This window comes from Castor canadensis, chromosome 10 (genome assembly GCF_047511655.1).
Source record: "Castor canadensis chromosome 10, mCasCan1.hap1v2, whole genome shotgun sequence".
Taxonomy (NCBI): domain Eukaryota; kingdom Metazoa; phylum Chordata; class Mammalia; order Rodentia; family Castoridae; genus Castor; species Castor canadensis.
In genome coordinates, this window is record NC_133395.1 from 62,848,198 (window position 1) to 62,866,876 (window position 18,679).

Sequence of the window (18,679 nt, forward strand, 5' to 3'; positions counted from 1 at the left end):
ATGATCCTCTTGCCTAGCTTCTCAAGTGCTGGGATTATAGTGTGAACCACCATGCTTGGCAATCACTTCCATTTGTATCATCATTATTCTGTTCAGGCTTTTTTTGTGTGGTACTGGGGACTGAACTCAGGTTCTTGTGCTCGCTAGGCAGGCACTCACCACTTGATCAACTCTGCCAACCCTCTTTGTATTGGTTATTTTTGTGATAGGGTCTCGCTTTATACCTGGGCAAGCCTAGACAATGATTCTTCTTATTTACACTTCCTGTATAGCTGGGATGACAGGCACATGCCACAGTGCTTTGCCACTGGACGAGATAGGGTGTTACAAACTTTTTGTCAAGGCTGGCCTCAAACCTGATCCTCCTGATCTCCACCTCCCAAATAGCTAGGATTATAGACTAGAGCCACCAGGCCTGGCCTGTTCAGGTTTTTCCCAGATTATTACAATAGTCACATACTAGGGTTCCTTACCATCAGACTTTATGTCTTAGGAATGGTATTGCCACATTAAACTTCCAAAAGTCTCCTTCCAGATTTTATTGCAAGAGACTTTGATGTCTTCCTATTCCTTGCTATATTCAAGACTAAAGTCTTGTATAGGCAAAGGCCCAAAACTTAGTTCTAACCTGGCTATCCAAATTCATGTAATCTTTGGCCTCAGTTCTTGTAGCCCAGATCCCAGGTTACTTTAGGGTGAATATGGCATTCTACTTTGGTATAAATTCTTGCAAGGAAAAACTAGGAAAAGTTCAGTTGACAACTCAATGCATATTAGTTTGCAAGCAGGCAGGCCCCAAATTACAAAATGAAGACATTTTTATTGACAACAGAAACAACTTTCCAATTTCCCTGTAAGTTCCCAGTTACTTACAGTTTTGTGTTGAGGGGAGGGGATCATCTCATGTGGCACTTATTGCCCTCTACTAAAGTGAACTGTTGTAAGGCACTTTGCTCTGTACAGACAATGTCTGTTTTCTGCTTCCAGTCTTAATCCCTTCTCCACATGGTCTAAGTGACCATGAGTTAGTCAGCTCTCACCTTTTTGGGGGAGGAAGGAAGCCATGGTGTCAAAATTCACACCTGGAAAACAGGTCATAAAGCAAATCAAGATAGAAGGGAAACTGATTTATCATAGGAACTATTATTTCATTGCTGGCTCAATTCCTGACTTTTGGCAAAATTATAAATACGTCAACCACCCTCAAATATAAATCCAGACCAACAGCAATAATAGGCTTTTCAAAAAACATAATTAAGGGACAGGGGTGCAGGTCAGTGGTAGAGCACTTGCCAAGCATGCTTGAGGTCTTGCATTTGATTCCCAGCATGAAAAACCTCTCCCCATAGGTTTCTGGTTTTGGTTTTAAAAATGACACTTTAAAGTATCTAATATTTTGAGGCATGAACATTAATAGATAGCACAGAATGAAGAGGACTCTGTTAAGGGAGGCAGTGAAAGGTGGAGAACTCTTGCATTGCCAAAAATGTATTATATAAAAGCTCTAAGGGCACATAAAATGAATTTTTACCCCACTACAAATAAAACAAATGTCTTAGCAGAAAACAAATGTTACATATCTGGTCAATAATTTTCTTTGACTTCTTCAATATATGAAAGCTTTTTGGTGTGACTTGGCTGGTCTCATAAAATTGTTCAAGAAAGTTTATAAGAAAGCCTATTTACTAGAGTTGTCTATAGTACGCATAAACATTCAGAAGCATTCCATTAATTTTAGAGAGCGAGTGTGTGTGTGTATGTTTATGGATCTGCCTGGAACTGAGGGGGAGAGAGGGTGAGAGGGTAGGGGAGGGGGGTGGGGGGAGAAATGACCCAAGCAATGTATGCACATGTGAATAAATGAGTAACTACAAAAAAGTTTGTTTTTTGAGTGGTACTGGGGTTTGAACTCAGGCTGCATGCTAGATAGGCAGGCGTTCTACCACTTGAGCCAGGCCACCAGCCCAAAATGTTTTTTTTTTAGAATCAGAAATGTTTAATTTTGAAAAGTGTATTTTTCCATTATTATGGTTTGAACTCAGGGATTCGTGCTTGTGAGTCAGGCCTCCTGCCTGAAAAGTGCTTTTTCGCATAAGAACTTTCATTCTACTACCATCTCCTATCTTCTCAGGAACTCACAGGTTTTTACCTCAGAGGTAAGTTACATTCATAGTATTTCACACTGTTATAAATTTTAGAAATGATCATTTACACAGCTAATGGCCCTCGAAAGAGATAACTAGAATGTACCAATCCTGATTATTCATATCCTCACCTACAGGATTCTGGTTTTGCTTTTTATAAAAATGAAATTTTACTAGTACCACAAAATAAGTAAGTAAGTAAGTAAATAAATAAATAAATAAATAAAAAGGCACTGTAAGGTATCTAAGATTTGAGACATGAATGTTAATATGTAGCACAGAATGACAAGACCACTGATAGGTGGAAAACTCCTACAGAACCAAAAAGAACCTGGGTATTTTTATATTTACTTAGTTAGATTAAGCCATTCCAGAACTTGCTGTTTTATCATGAAGGCACTACTGTCCATCTTCAACAATCAGTGGTTATTTACCAAGTACCTACTATGTAAGGCTTGCAGAGTACACAATAAAGAATAAGAAAATTCCTTCCCACAATGCAGTATGCAGTAGTTGTTCTAAGGTATGGAAACGCAAAAGGGAAATGTATTTTTTGGCTAGAAAGAACAGTGACATGGGAAAAATTTAATGTAGGGAATAGACTTTGACACACAAAGATAAGGGAAGGACATTTTTTTTTGGAGTAAATAACTTGAGCTAAGGCTTGGATGAAAATCAGAGAAGTTTTAGAAAAGAATTTTGGCTTAACAATTATTAGAGTATTATGTCACAGTCCCCTAGAATCCAAGACAGTAAAACTTTGGCTATTCAATCATTTCCTCTCAAGATTTCTCATTTGATATGATTAATTAAGAGCCATAGATCCCTAGTCATTCAGGGTAAACTTGTCATATTTAAGCTTAGATTCCCTTCCAGTTATTTCTTACAAGCTGTTTGCCCCAGTCCTTTAAAACATTATACCTTGGCTCTTGAAGGGCTACAGGCAATTTGAATACTGTTTTCTTTGAAATGAGGCACCCAGCTGTGGGCAATGGTGGCTCATGCCTGTAATCCTAGCTATTAGGAGGCTGAGACAGTAGGATTTGCAGTTCCAGGCCAGCCTGGGTGAAAAAGTTTGCAAAACCCTGTATCAAGGGAAAACATCTGGAGGTTGTAGCCTGTGCCTGTCATTCTAACTACAGTCGTAAGCTTAAAATAGGAGCATCATGGTTCAGGCTGGTCTGCACAAAAAAGCAAGATGCTCACCCAGAGAAACTAAAGCAGATACCTTAAAAGCAACTGAGGCCAATAGGAAAAGGGGACCAGGAACTGGAGAAAAGGTTAGATCAAAAAGAATTAACCTAGAAGGTAACATACACACAGAGGAAATTAATGTGAGTCAACTCCATGTATAGCTATCCTTATCTCAACTAGCAAAAATCCTTGGTCTTTCCTATTATTGCTTATACTCTCTCTTTAACAAAATTAGAGGTAAGGGCAAAATAGTTTCTGCTGGGTATTGAGGGGGTGGGGGGGAGAGGGAAGGGGTGGACTGGGTGGTAAGGGAGGGTGTGGGGGCAGGGGGGAGAAATGACCCAAGCCTTGTATGCACATATGAATAATAAAACAATAAAAAACAAACAAAAAAACAAAAAACAAAACAAAGAGCAAGATGCTATCTCTAAAATAATGAGCAAAAAGGACTGGAGGCATGGCTCAAAGTGGTAGAGTACCTGCCTCACAAGCACGAAGCCAAGTTAAAATCCCAGTACTGCCAAAACCCAAAACCAAACAAACAAAAAAAAAAGAGGGCACCTTATGCAAAGGAAGGAAAATAATCTCAGATATGATTATATTCACTTCCCTACTTATCCCCTAAGGCCTACTCTCTTTCTTCAATCTACTATATGTACTTAACTCCCTATGTACTTAAAAGTCTATCACTCTCACTTCACTAGTCAATCCTATCCATCTTTTAAGTCTAGATCATCTTCTGCCTCCTCTAAGAAGCCTTCTCTGATGAATTTAAGTTCACATTTTCTTTGAACTTCTAGTTAGCAAGTCAGATTTTATGTTTCATTATCCTCTAGTTGTTTCTTATATGTTAGTATAATATTCTTATCTAGGTTAAAAGTTCTTTGCTGACAGAGATTATCTCTTATAGACTATAGTGAAGTACTGGGTATAGAATATGCCCTTAATAAAGAATATCTCACTTAAAAAATGCAAGCAAAACTGGTAAGGCATTTTTTGAAGTAATATTTTAATAGTAACTATTTTTGATATAACTATATTCATTCTCACAGAATTTGGAACCTTTAAATTATCAAGATCTCAAATTACCACACTTTTTTTTTATTGTTTTATTATTCATATGTGCATACAAGGCTTGGGTCATTTCTCCCCCCTGCCCCCACACCCTCCCTTACCACCCAGTCCACCCCCTCCCTTCCCCCCCACCCCCTCAATACCCAGCAGAAACTATTTTGCCCTTATCTCTAATTTTGTTGAAGAGAGAGTATAAGCAATAATAGGAAGGAACAAGTGTTTTTGCTGGTTGAGATAAGGATAGCTATACATGGAGTTGACTCAGTGGCTCAAGTGACAGAATGCCTGTCTCGCAAGCTCACTTGAGGCCCTGGGTTCAAACCCCAGTGCTGCCCCCACCAAAAAAAAGGTTTTAAAAATAAGATTTGTATGTGAATAACTCTTCTACTCTATCACATATATAACACAACAATGATCAAAACCAGTAGTCATTCTTGATAACCCCTCTGACTCAATTTCTGGCAGTAGGAGTAAGTTATATGTACTTGCTTACAACCAATAAATACAACTGAAAAAGTTTGTAATTTGAATGTTAGAAAGTACATTTTTCAAGTAAGTAGTGAAATCAACACAATTTTGTTCACTTTGCAATAAAGTAAAATTTTGCTTAATGCAGACTGGAATTAAGTTCAAACCTATTAACATGAATTAATCACTGTATTCTACTTAAAAAAAAAGTCCATCTTAAAAAAAATGTAATAAAACACCCCCAGGCTTAGAGTTTAAAACACATTCAGCACAATTCTTAAAACTTCTCTATCTATAGAATATTAAATAATATTTTGTAAGACTTTATAAGGTTCCTAGTCATAAAATTTAACAATATTCAGAATATTCTGTTTAAGGCGAGAAAATAAACTAAAATAATATAATTTCCATTGTTTTAGAAAATATTCAAAAGTTGAATACTGATTATAAACTTCAGTTAACTAAGTATGCCATATTTCCCCATTAATTTATCTGATTAAACTTTAAAATTTTTAATTATTTTTCACTTATGATACCTATCTTTCAAATCCCAGTAGTTGTAGTTTCCCTTTTTGTTAAGGAAACATGGTTATGCAGTCAAGGTATCAGTATTACAAAGGGCAAGAGAAACAAATGTAGGATTTTTTTTTTCTTCTATGTTGGCCAAGTTAAAGGAACTTTCCAGAATTACATGGTGATATTGAATTTTCCATATATCTACAAGACTATTTACTGTTCCCGGTTTTGCTTTTGTAAGTAATATATCAGTGTACTAAATAGATACAGTGTACTAAATAGATATAGCCCTGATTCTCATCTAGGGCTATAAAAATCTGGTGTGACAGAGCAAAGTTTAACCTCTCACTTGAAATTCACAGCCTAGTGGAAGACAGCAATTCACTTGCTTAGATCTTAAGGACTAACCATAGCAGAACAAACTCTCAAGTATTTCCCCATAACCATACTGAGCTTCTCTAGAAGGAAGAATTTACATTGCAATTCTGGAAAAGCTAGCAAGCTACCTACATATTTATTTAGGATAATATTCACAAATATGACTTTTACTATACTGTAGAGCCTTTTCTGCTTATTTTCTTGTCTTTCTAAATCATTGGCAGTACAGAGGTTTGAACTTAGGGCTTTGCACTTGCTAGGCAGGCATCCCTACCATTTGAGCTACTCCACCAGCCCTTTTTGTGTTTTTTTTTTTTTTTTTTGAGTTAGGGTCTCACATAAGTTCTGGCAAGCCTGGACCATGATCTTCTATCTGTGCTTCCCTGCTCATAGCTGGGGATGACAGGCATGCACCACCGTGCCCAGCCACTGATTAAGATAGGGGTTGGAGAATTTTCCCCCCATGGCTGGCCTGGAACTGCGATCCTCCCAATACCTGCCTCCCAAATAGCTAGGATTACAGGCTTGAGCCACTGTACCTGGCGAACTTTAATTTCTTATACATGTTCAAGCGTTATCTTAATAAAATACATATTGATGACATTGAAGAGGCTAGTAACAGAGGCAAGTGCTTCTGAACAAAGTGACTTATTAGATGAATAGCTATACACACTTTAATGAATGAGAATTGAAGTTTCATTGGATGAGACCTTAAAAGAACAGAAAATAACTTAGAATTTTTTTAAAATCAGCATACATTAATTGCATAAAAGGGTTTCATTGTGATGTGTCTACATGCATATAATTTACCCCCTGTAACTTAGATTCTTGTATCTAGAATCATTCAACCAATCTAGTAGACGTTTTTACTTCTAACTTACATGTTTCATTGTGTACATTAATTCTTGTATGAATTCTTCAATGAGTCCTGATTCCAAGTTCTTTTTTTTTTTTTTTGGCAGTACTGAATTTTGAACTCTACACTTTCCAAGTTATTCCTTTAAAGTTGTCTATACCAGAGCAATTTTTCTTAGATGAGCAAGTCACAGAATCAATAAAAATAATTATCCAATCTAAAAATTCATTTTACCATTTCTGTGAGAACTTCCATCTTTTCAACTGAGATATTAAATATAAAAATGTGCAGATTAAAATATATTAAACATAAAATTGAATTAAAAGCAAATACTTTGAAGCTGGGTGCCTGTGGCTCATGCCTATAATCCTAGCTACTTGGGAGGCAGAGATCAAGAGGACTGAGGTTCAAGAGAACCTATCTCAAAAATACCCAACACAAAACAGGGTTGATGGAGTGGCTCAAGCGGTAGAACACTTGCCTAGCAAGCTTACAAAAAAAGTAAACACTTTGAAAAGAGGCTAGAGGATGGTTACTGAATTTTTAAAATTCAGACTTAACTTTTAAAGTTGCTATGTTAAACAAATCAGATTAAATTATTCAATATTATATACTAATATCTACTATGTATCAGATATATTTTCAAATAATTTTAATGCTTTCCTTATGAAAAATTTTAGTTTAGAATTAGATATTAAAATTATATTCTGTACACGAGTAAATGAAAACTATGAAATCTAAAGCACCACAAATCTCATATAAAAAGATTACAAGGTAAGAAATGAAACAAGATGAAAAGTAATTTTAGCTAAATGAAGGAATTCTCAACTACTTTAAAAATTCCATAGTTTATAATTATGCAGGTTTAGACTGAGGATGAGGTAATCAGTCATTTTCATTTCATCAGTCATTGTCATGCCTCCCTTGGCAAGTCTTTGAGTAAATTCTACGGAACAATTAATTAGCTACCTAAAGATAACAAAGTGTTGGCACTGTGCCATGTGTTGTATTTAGAATCTAGATGTAGAAATCCTATTCTAATGAGACAATAATCTAGGCTTTTTGTCTAAAAAACAAAGGTTATTGAGTGTAATCTGGTACTCAGCAAAAAACTGCTTAAAAATGACTGAGTAGCAGACATGTCAGGAAAATTATAAAGGAATAAATGTGAACTAAACACACAAATATTTCAGTCAGGTGCTGTGGCTCACACCCGTAATTCTAGCTACTCAGGAGGCAAAGAGGAGGATCTCAATTCGAGGCCAGCTGGAGCAAATAGTTTGCAAAACCCTATTTCAAAAATACTCAACACAAAAAATGGCTGGTGGAATGGCTCAAGTGGCTCAAGGTAGTTTGCCTACTTAGCAAGTGTGAGAACCTGAGTTCAAGCCCCGGTACCACCCCTTAACAAAGAACAACAAAAAGCCCCCACACATTTTACTGACAATATCATGCCTAATTTGGGAGGAAATGATTATGAAGAGAAAAGAGGGCATGATGTGAAATCAATCCAGGGGTTGCATACAACGCACAGTTATTAAGGTTAAGGCTTTAATTTTGAGGCCCCAATTTTTAGTTATTTGGGGTCTCAAACAAAAATATAAACCACATGATTTTCTCAGCGCAGGCCCAAACATTTAAATGTTACAGATTTAGGCCAGCAAAATCAGGTCTTGGTACTCTGGGTGTGGGCAGGCAGGTAAAAGTTCAGAGTCCAGGAAATTCACACGAACACAAATGCAGAGCAAGATCACTCTCTGATCCTGGTGGGAGACATACAAGTGAAAAAGTTTTTTTTTTTTTTTGGTGGTACTGGTTTGGACTCAAGGCTTCATGCTTGCTAGGTAGGTGCTCTACCACTGAGCCACTCCACCAGCTCCAAAATTGTTTATTTTGTGGTTCAAGGTATTGAATCCAGGGCCTTGCCCATGCTAGGCAAGTGCTGTTTGTATTTTGTTTTTGAGATAGAGTCTGGCTAACATTTTCTGGGCTGGCTTTGATCTTTCTGCTTCACATCTCAAGTAGCTGGTATTATAGGCATATGCCACAATGCCCAACTTGAAAAGTTTTTGTTGTTTTTGGGGCGTGATACTGGGGTTTGAATTCAGGGCTTTGTGCTAGCTAGGCAGGTGCTCTGGTTGAGTCATGCCTCCAGCCTTAAAGTTTTTTTTTTTTTTTTTTTTGGTGGGACCAGGGCTTCAACTCAGGGCTGTGCACTTGCAAAGTAGGCACTCTGCTCGAACCACACCTCCAATTGATTTTGCTCTGGTTATTTTTGAAGATTCTTGAAATATTTGCCTGGGCTGGCCTTGAACCTTGATCCTCCAGATCTCAGCCTCCAAAGTAGCTGGAATTACAGGAGTTGAGCCACTGAGGCCCAGACTGAAAACTGTTTCTTGATGAAGCAAAAGCAATTATAAGCTGCTAGTCTGATTGGATTCTTTCAAATTAGGTAGTATGAATTCACCTAAGGAAGTTTGACTTGGAGTCTGAAGCCATTTTTTAACAATAGAGAAACCAGAGGCTCAATCAGGTGAATGGCAAAATCGAAAAAAACTGAGTGATTATTTTTAATACTTTAAAAGAAGTACTTAAATATTTTGAAGTACTCTGACTGAGTTATACCCCCAGCTCAAAGTACTTAATACTTTTTGTTGTTGTTGCAGTACTGAGGTTTGAATTCAGGGCTTCACAGCTTGCTAGGTAGGTACTCTCCACTTTAGCCATACCTTCAGCCCCTATTTAATACTTATATAAACCATGAATCTTGAAATGGTAGAAAAACTGGAATTCCTGACCTCCAAAATGCTTTCTTAAAGCATTCCAGAAAAAAAGACCTGGAAATCAATTTTAGTCTGCTAAAGAAACTTTTCTAAAGATTTATAATAGGTATATTAATAGTCATAGTTTTTCATTATCTAGGAGGTAAATAAACCTTGTGAAACTTACTCAGTGTGAAATAAAGAGCCTTACAAAAACTTATTTCACACAAAACATTGCTTGGCAAGTAGTTTTGTATTTGCTTCTTTTCTCTGATCCTTCAATGAAATTACAATGTTGGTGACATACAAAGTTGATGTAAACCCTCAAGAATTTCACTGCAAAGATGTAATTTCTGGCTGTCTGACCAATGAGCTGCTTTAAACTTACCAGTCATACTAATTTATATTAATGCATTCTATTAAATAAGGGGTAACACATTGAGTGGTATGTGATGTTAACAGCTCTATTTACTATACTAGTTACCAAATGAACTAAAATACAGTCTGGACTCAAACCTATTAGATTTATAGGAGAGAAACAGCAGTATATAACCACATTATGATAAAAGTCTTAATGAACTAATTTTAAGGGTGATAATACAGAAACAGTTATTTTTCTGAAATACAGAAAAGTATTATGTATGGGGGAGGGATGCTCTTGAGAAAATACCTCAGGAAACTTCTCAATGCTGGATAAAATTTGCTATAATACTTGGAATTACTCTGAGAGACAGGATGAAACTAGTCATTAAGTCTTTTCAGAAATCCAAGAATGTGGTATGTCTAAAATAAGTTTACAAATGTACCATCTTCAGCCTGTTAGTTGCAAAGGTGTATTTTCTCTCCTTGATTTTGATGAGCTTCCACAGAGGGACAGGGAGACAGAATGGACATTTGGTGCTTTAGTATCTTAAAAAAAAATCTATAGTGTACATTTCCTCATCCAGTAGGACAAAGGGTAATTTTCTTAGGAAAAGATTGTTATGACACGGTGTGACTTCATTGAATGAAGGACACGGACACATATACATATCCATGTCTAATGATACTGAAACACTTCTAAGTGCATGTCTCCCTGGCAATGACAGTAGTAGTGCAGTGGGATACTTAAAAGTCTGTACTTGTTTTAATATTTCCATATACAAAACTACCTTAAAGACAATCTTTAACAAGTTGTAAAAAAACTCATTGTTATGGTTCTCCAACACTTTTTTCCCTTTTAGAGCAAGTTCTGGAAAGCCAATCTCATTATATCTCCCTGTTTTCTATTGCAATGGAAGCAATAAATAGTGTCTGAAAACCCAGGTTACTATATTTATAAGGATCAAACAAGATGACATGATTGGAAGCACTTTGGAAACTGAAAGTACTACTTAAAAGGAAGGTATCAGTATCACTTTATAGCTTAGTATCTATGTAGTTTGTTTCACCTTTTGTTGGCTAAAAGACTGAATCATAGACGGTAATTCCTAAGAGCAGTCAAACCACCTGAGATTGAATCCTGATCCCACTCCCAACTTACATGTCACTGGCATGCTTTCTTTCCTGACCTGACATAGATATGATAATGTGCCTCCTCCCTCACTGGGTGGTTGTGAAGATTAAATGAGTTAATGTTTAAGACTCTGGTAAGGGAATGTTAGCAGTTATTGTTGTGTCCACTTGTAGCAGTGCTTGAGGCTTGAGTGGCTTTCATGTACACTTTAGGAAAAACTATTGGGTAATATCAAAATGTTTTGGTTCATTTTCACTAAAAAAGCCACTCAAACTTTACTGACCTATTTCCCAGAGGGGCAAATTAACATTAACAAATGTGTCAGGGCTGATGTTCATCACTGTGTTTACAATTCTGTCAAGAATCTCACATATAATTTGGAATAGTAGGGTAGTCTTAAATAAAAGTACTTAAACGGTAAAAAGGAGCCTACATTAAAAGATGTCACAAAAAAGATCTCAAGACATAACACTCAGCAATCATTTAGGCTCAAAAGACTGGCAGAGTACTTATTTCCAGGAAAAAAAAAATTTTTTTTGGGTGGGATTGGGCTTTGAACCTAGGGCTCTGTATTTGCAAAGCAGGAGCTCTACTGCTTGAGCCATGCCTGCAGTCCTTTTTTGTGCTGGTTATTTTGGAGATGGGGTCTTTTGCACATTTGCTCAGGCAGGCCTTGAACCTCAACCCTCCCAATCTCAGCCTCGTGAGTAGCCAGGATTACAGGTGTGAGCCAGTAGTTCCCAGTGTGCTTCATAAATAACTGATGCCAGAAACAACTAATTGCCAATTTCAGGTTGAGAACCATTTTCTTAGGGGCTTCATTTACATGCTTAGTGCTATGTGGAAAGTTTCGAATAAAGTCAATCTCCCCCATATTTCACCAAAGATAACTGAATTTTGTTTTCTGTGGTAATCCAAAATTAAAACTTGGCTCCAGAGTGTTATCAATGTCCAAGTACTCCAGAATACAAACATCAAAGAATGTCCCATTGACATAACTCAATTCTTTGTAAACTAAAACTGTATGACTGAACTTTTGTGGTACTGATTCCTTGTTAAATAACCCAGCGTCTTCATCTTTATTTTCCCCTTGAAGCCTTAAATGACTAAATGATCCAGTTCTATACTGGAGTCCCAACAGCCTTCAAGCAAAGAAGTCCCTGAAGACAAAATGCTAACTTATACTCTAAGGAATATTAAAAAAAATTATGTCCCTAGCTCTATTATTTTCATTACTTTACACGTTATCAAGCAAATGACATGCTTCTGGAAACCTTGATCTTCTGAGTTCCTTAGTTGTGATAAAACTGCTCATTTTTAGTAAAAGCTTCCAAAAGATCCATAATTTTTGGCTACTATTTGTCAAGATTCGTTCTTTAGGGGCTATGGTGTAGCTTAGTGGTAGAGTGCATGATTAGCATGTGAGAGGCCCCTGAATTTAATCCCCAGCCAGCCTCTTCCTTCAAAAAAGTTATTAGAGCAAATGATCTCCGTGATTTTGTTTGCACTGGGGTTTGAACTTGGCACCTCGTGCTTGCTAAGCAGTTTCACCACTTGAGCCCCTCCACTGTATTTCGAAGACAGGGTTGTGCAATTTGCCAGGGCTGGCTTTGGACTGTGATCTTCCTGATCTCTGCCTCCCAGGGAGCTAGGATTACAGGCTGGAGCCAGTGGTGCCCGGTAAATGATTTACATTTTTAAGGCAAGGGTTTCTTCAAGCTGATGTGTTGATTTTCATTTCAAAGGATGACTTTTAAATTTTACTGTTTTCCTATTTCATCAATTTTAAAGGCCTTTTTTCTTGTTAAGGCAGTCATTTCCACAATACACACTTCATAGTTGATAGAAAGCCTGTTGTGGCATTTATATTTGCCTTCCTGAAACTTATTCACCTGTTTTGTCCCACAGTACAATACAGAAAAAACAAATTTAAATTTTTTTCTTTTTCAAACAAGCTTCTCAGTCCTTCAGCCATTCCTTATGACACTTGAAAATTTCTCTTTCTCTTTTCTCAATACATTCTAGCTGGTTCACATCCATACTCTACATGTGGCCTGATGAGACCCATACACAAAAATTTGCAATCAGTAATTTGGAAAAACAAATGTTTATTAGTAAATAGCAATAGTTTAACCTGAATAAATGAAAAATTTCACACTAGTTTTGAAATTTATTGAATCCTTTCCTATAGACTTCAAGCTAAATTCAATTGGCCTATATAGAAACCAAGACAATCTGATGTTGAAAATAAAGAGCATATGTGATGAATTTATTTAATAGAATAAAAATATTTAGTCGTTACAATTTTTTCCTAAGTGGTGGTATAATTATGTAGAATTTTCTAGAAACAAGAAGTTACCACCACTTAAGCCAAGCCCCCCAGCCCTTTATTCTTCATTTTTCAAAAAGGGTCTCCCATTCATACCCAGCTTTTTATTGGTTGAGATGCATCATCTATTAACTGTTTGCCTGGGCTGGCCAAAAAATCTAGATCCTTCCACGTAGGCAGGATTACAGGCCTGAGCCACAACTGGCCAGGTTCTTGAGTCTATATAGCCCAGCCTGGCCTTGAGCCAGTGATCTTCCTGCTACCCAGGTGTTGGGATTACAGTTGTGTATCAACATGTCTGGCCTATCTACCAGGTTTTTTTTGGTAGAACTAGAGTTTGAACTCAGGGCTTTCATGTAGCTTGGGCTACACCTCTAGTCCATTTTGTTCAGTTTATTTTGGAGATGGGGTCCCACGAATTATTAGTCTGGGCTGGCCTCCAACTGTGATCCTCCTGATCTCAGCCTCCCAAGTAGCTAGGATTACAGGCATGAGCCACCAGTCCCTAGCTAACTTATCAATTTTTAAAGCATTGGATTTTCTTGAATTTTGGAGGTATCTAATCACATTTGAATCACTTATTTAAAAATTGTATGTAACACAAGTATTACATACAATAATGTAATAGTTTTACTTGAAGTTTTACTTTTGGGTGATAAAGGAGGCCATATCCACTAAAATAAAATGCAGACAAACATTGTATAACAGAGGGTCTGACTTGTTATCTCTACTATAGGCTTGTTTTGGCAGCAAACACCTATCCTCTCAAAGAAATAGTTTCTTGACCCCGTGAATAGTTTATAAATCAAGTTGTTTTTCAAGCTGAATTTTAAATTACAAAATGCCAGTATGAGAAAAATATGTTGAAATATTTTTGCTTATATTCTAAATAGGTAATCTACTGAGTCCATTTATTGGTGTCATGCTTACATTATATAACCATAACCATTTTAAACTGAAATATCCATAATTATTGTCATTAACAATGAGAAATGGTGGTTTGTTTTTCCTAATGCTGAGGCTCTAACCCAGGCCTGTGCGTGCTAGGCAAGTGCTCTACCACTGAGCTACTCCGAGTTTAGAAATGTTTCTGGCAGCATTGGGGCTTGAACTCAGGGCCTCACACTTGGTAGGCAGGCGTTCTAACTTGAGCTCCTCCGCCAGCCTGTTTTATTTACTTATTTTTATTCATATGTGCATACAATGTTTGGGTCATTTCTCCCCCCTCCCCCTCGCCAGCCTGTCTTTGAATACTAAATGTAAATCCTGTAATCTTAGAACAGTTTAGCATTTTGATAAATTTAAGAATCAAACTCATAATTTATATATAGGTTCTATTTATTTTTTTGATGGTACTGGGGTTAATGCAGTTGCTCTACCACTTGAGTCAAATTCCCAGTCCTTTATGCTTTTGTTTTTTTGAGTAGGGTCTCATGTTTACGCCCTAGGTGGCCTGAACCAGAATCCTTCTGTTGATGCTTCCAGTGTAGTTGGGATGACAGGCACTCACTACCACACCCAGCTTTTTATTGGTTGAGACGGGTTTCATGAACTTTTTCCTCTGGTTGGCCTTGATACTTGATCCCAATCTCAACCTCCGAAGTAGCTAGGATTACAGGCATAGCCGCCATGTCCAGCAATGTATTAGTTTTAGATTTCTCTCTAGCAAATCTTGGGCAGTACACATATTTGAGTAGTTATTTTTCTTACTCTCCAGCTTAAAACTTTTTAGTGACCTCCCTTCCCTCAAAGTGCTTTTTCACACTATGGGAAGATACCCTCAGGTATCTTGATATGGTATGTAAGTATGGTAGAATAAACCACAGGGTAAAGAAGATGTAGTTTTCCATATCCTCAAATTAAAATATCAAGATAAATTTTATGCATTTTTACATTTTAGTATCATGTAATAGGTTATAAAACTGTGGTACTCTTCAGATAAAGCTCAAGTTTACAGAAAAAAAAATCTTCAAGTGGTACTTTCTTGTTTCTGGCACAGTACTGAATTAAGATTAAGAAACTGAGGTGGGGATATAGCTCAGTAGTAGAGTGCTTTCTTTGTCTAGCCTATGTGAGGCCCTAGGTCTAAATAATAGCACTGAAAGAAAAATTCACTAATCCAAATATGCGACTAGAAGGGCATAAAGGCTAAGAACATAAATAGTTGCCTTTGTACAGAGATGAAATTGTCATTCACAAGTAAATGGATGGAACTGGAGAACATAATCTTAAGCGAAGTTAGCCAGGCTCAGAAGGCCAAAAATTGCATGTTCTCCCTCATATGCAGATTATAGGCCTAAAACAAATGCAGTAATATTATTGGACATGGGTCACACACTAAGGGGAGAATGTGTACGGGAGGAATAGGGAAAGTGAAGGAAACCTAAAGCTTGAATGTGGTTGAAGTGCTTGCTCACTGTAGAGGAGCGAATTCAGTAATCTTAAACTGGCAGAGGCCACTCTGGGGACTAGGAAGTAGTGAAGAGATGAACCAAAATGGGTTGCAATACACATGTGCATGGAAGCAATGCTAGGAATCTCTCTGTATAGTTATCTTTATCTCAAACTAACAAAAACACTAAGTCTTTCTTATTATCTCATGTATTCTCTTCAACGAAATCGGAGAACAAGAGGGGGAACAGGTTCAGGTTCAGGTTCAGGGTGTGTGTGTGTGTGGGTAGAGGTGGCCCAGTGTATACACACATGAGTAAATGTAAAAATGATAAAGAAAAAAAAAAAAAAAAAAGAAAAAAAGAAAGAAAAGAAAAAAAGAAATAGTTGCCTTTGGATGGTGGCAAAAATTTATTTTTGAGACAGGATCTTGTAATGTAGCCCAGGCTGGCTTTGAACTTATAACCCTCCTTGCCTCAGCTTCCTGTATGGATTATAGGATATACACCACTGTTATCTGGCAAAATTCAATTTTTAAAGTTTTTTTTTTTTTTTGCCTTTTATAAAGCTTACTTTTTGCTAAGAAAAATTATGAAACTTTTTCATAAAAAAGTTTAATTTTTAGGCTGAAAGTTTCATTGCATTATCAAATATTTATAACTATAAAAGAAACCAGATTTGTGTGTGTTTAATTAACACAGTTTCAAAACAACAACAGATTTACCTATTCTTTTTCTTATACTTATTTTTTTTGGTTTGGGGCATAGGAAATGATACTGAAAACTCTCAACCAAGAATTCAAGAAGTAGTTCTTTTTTATATATATTTGTTGTGATACTGGGGTTTAAACTCAGGGCTACACACTTGCTAGGCAGGCGCTATACCACTTAAGCCAATCTGCCGGCCCTAAAGCAATTCTTGTATTACTTTTCAATAATATTTATGGCGATACTAGGGTTTAAACTCAGGGCTTTGTGCTTACAAAGCAGATGATCTACCACTTAAGCTACACCTCCAGCCCAATATTGCCAGTATATTTAAAAGGTTAATATTTGTAAATAAATGAGGCAGAATTAATGATAGAAGTGTTATATCCCTCAGGTGCATTAAAAAACTATAGATATAAAGCTCGCATGGTAACACTTTCCTGTAAACCCAGCTACTTGGAGGTTGAGGCAGGAGGATTGTGAGTTTGAGATTTGCTTGGGCAATAAGAGTAAGACCCCCAACTCAAAACAAACAAACAAACAAAACAAACAAACAGAAAAACACATCCACAGGTAAAGTTTGTTTAGATCATGGGAAGACTGGTCAATGAGACACTTGGCAGACTGAGAGATTTGGCCTAATTTAAAAAAGTGTATCAGAGTTAGTTGGGGGGGGGATTAAAGTGGTAAAATGGCATAGAGGCACAAAGGAAAAGAAAGTATGGATTAGAACTAGTTCATTTGAAGCAAAAATGAACAATGTAGAAAAGGATGAGGCAAGATCGTGGAATATCAAGCCAAGGAGTTTTTATCCTATAGGAAAAAAGTGTTTTAGAAGATTAAATCAGTGATATATTAAATCACATGAAATTGTTAGATGAAAACAATTAGAGGTAAAGAACTACTCAGTTAAGATGCTGCTGGAAAAGAAATGGGAAATAATGAAATAAGTATAGTAGCAATTGCAAAGCTGGAGGAATCAAATGATTGAGGTTTGTTTGGGCAGCTGACAAGTTCAGTGTTGTTTGGAATCACTCACCATTGACTCCTGATAAACTGACCAAGAGGAAAACAATTTCAGAGTCATTGAAAGACAATTAATAAAACCTAATCATTACACAATACCTATTAACCACTCATTTAAACATTTTGTTTATATTCTAAATGGTCTCAGATGGAAGTTCTATAATCTTTAGACTGACTGATGAAAACATTGTTTTATCTGCCTAGATCAAAAAGGCTGAGGCAAGGTTGTCTTAAGAAGCATGGAAAACTGAATTTGTACATTAAACTAAAAGCTAAAATAGCTGTGAGGTCTGGCATATAATAGGAACAACTTTTGTTCCTATTAGTTACTATTCTCCCTCCCTACGCATCTCTTTACTATTCCCGCACACACTAAAAATGTGTCAGCTTCAGGATCTTTATATTTGTTATTTCATCTTTTAAAATTTATTTTTATCATATTATTATTGCACTGGAGGTACACTGTGAGACTTATAAAAGTCCATTACAATATATCATAGTTGAATTAACCCCCTTCATTATCCTTTATCCCCCTACTCCCCACTATTTCTTCTTGAAAGAGTCTTCTTCTGGATACTACATGGTTTATTCCCATTTTGTTTTTGTTCAAATGTCATCTCTGGACAGCATCTCTTAATCACACTATTTGAAAATATACTTCTATCTTCCAAATGCCTTTACTCCACTATTCCCATCTTCCCTCCTTTTCTCAGTAGAACTCACAAAGCATATACAAATAGCTGTGTGTATGTGTGTATGCATACATACATACATACATATCTATATATATATATATATATATATATATATATAGTTTTTTTTTGGGGGGTGGATATATTTCATTACCTACCCGTTATCCACCAAGACTGTAAACTCCATAAGGTTAGGATTTATGTGTTTTGTTTTGGGATGATCTGCATCACCTAAATAGAATAAATTTGTACCTTTGTGTATATAAACATTTCAAATCTTTAACTTTTTTGTTTGTTTTATTGACAGAGTCTTGCTATGTAGAACAGGCTGGTCTCAAACTTGTAACCCTCCTGCTTTAGCCTCTCATGTGCTAGGATTATAGGCATGAATCACCATGCCTGGTTTCAAATTTATTTTTAATGCTGCTTGTCGAATTTAACTTTTTCATACTGCCAGAAAAGACATTAATGAAAATATAATGGCATTTTAAACTAATCACATGGAAACTATAGGCATTCCCAAATACTATAAAATGAATATGAAAATAAGCCAACTATGAGGCAGTACCTTATAGTTCTACCACCTTCTAAAGACACTCTTATTTTTTATTTATCACTCCATCAATAAGCTATACCCCAAACTCCAA

At 36.5% G+C, this 18,679-nt stretch overlaps 1 protein-coding gene across 3 annotated transcripts in view; it reads right to left on the minus strand.

The window, feature by feature from the left end:
* The window catches only part of Spryd7 (SPRY domain containing 7), a 173,073-nt gene that overhangs the window by 88,572 nt on the left and 65,822 nt on the right, over positions 1–18,679 (minus strand). For all 3 annotated transcript variants that reach the window (XM_074043443.1, XM_074043441.1, XM_074043442.1), the window contains one exon: positions 1,041–1,082. In XM_074043443.1, coding sequence (XP_073899544.1) covers positions 1,041–1,065 — 25 coding nt within the window. In that variant the 5' untranslated portion in view covers positions 1,066–1,082. The remainder of the gene's footprint in view (positions 1–1,040; positions 1,083–18,679) is intronic.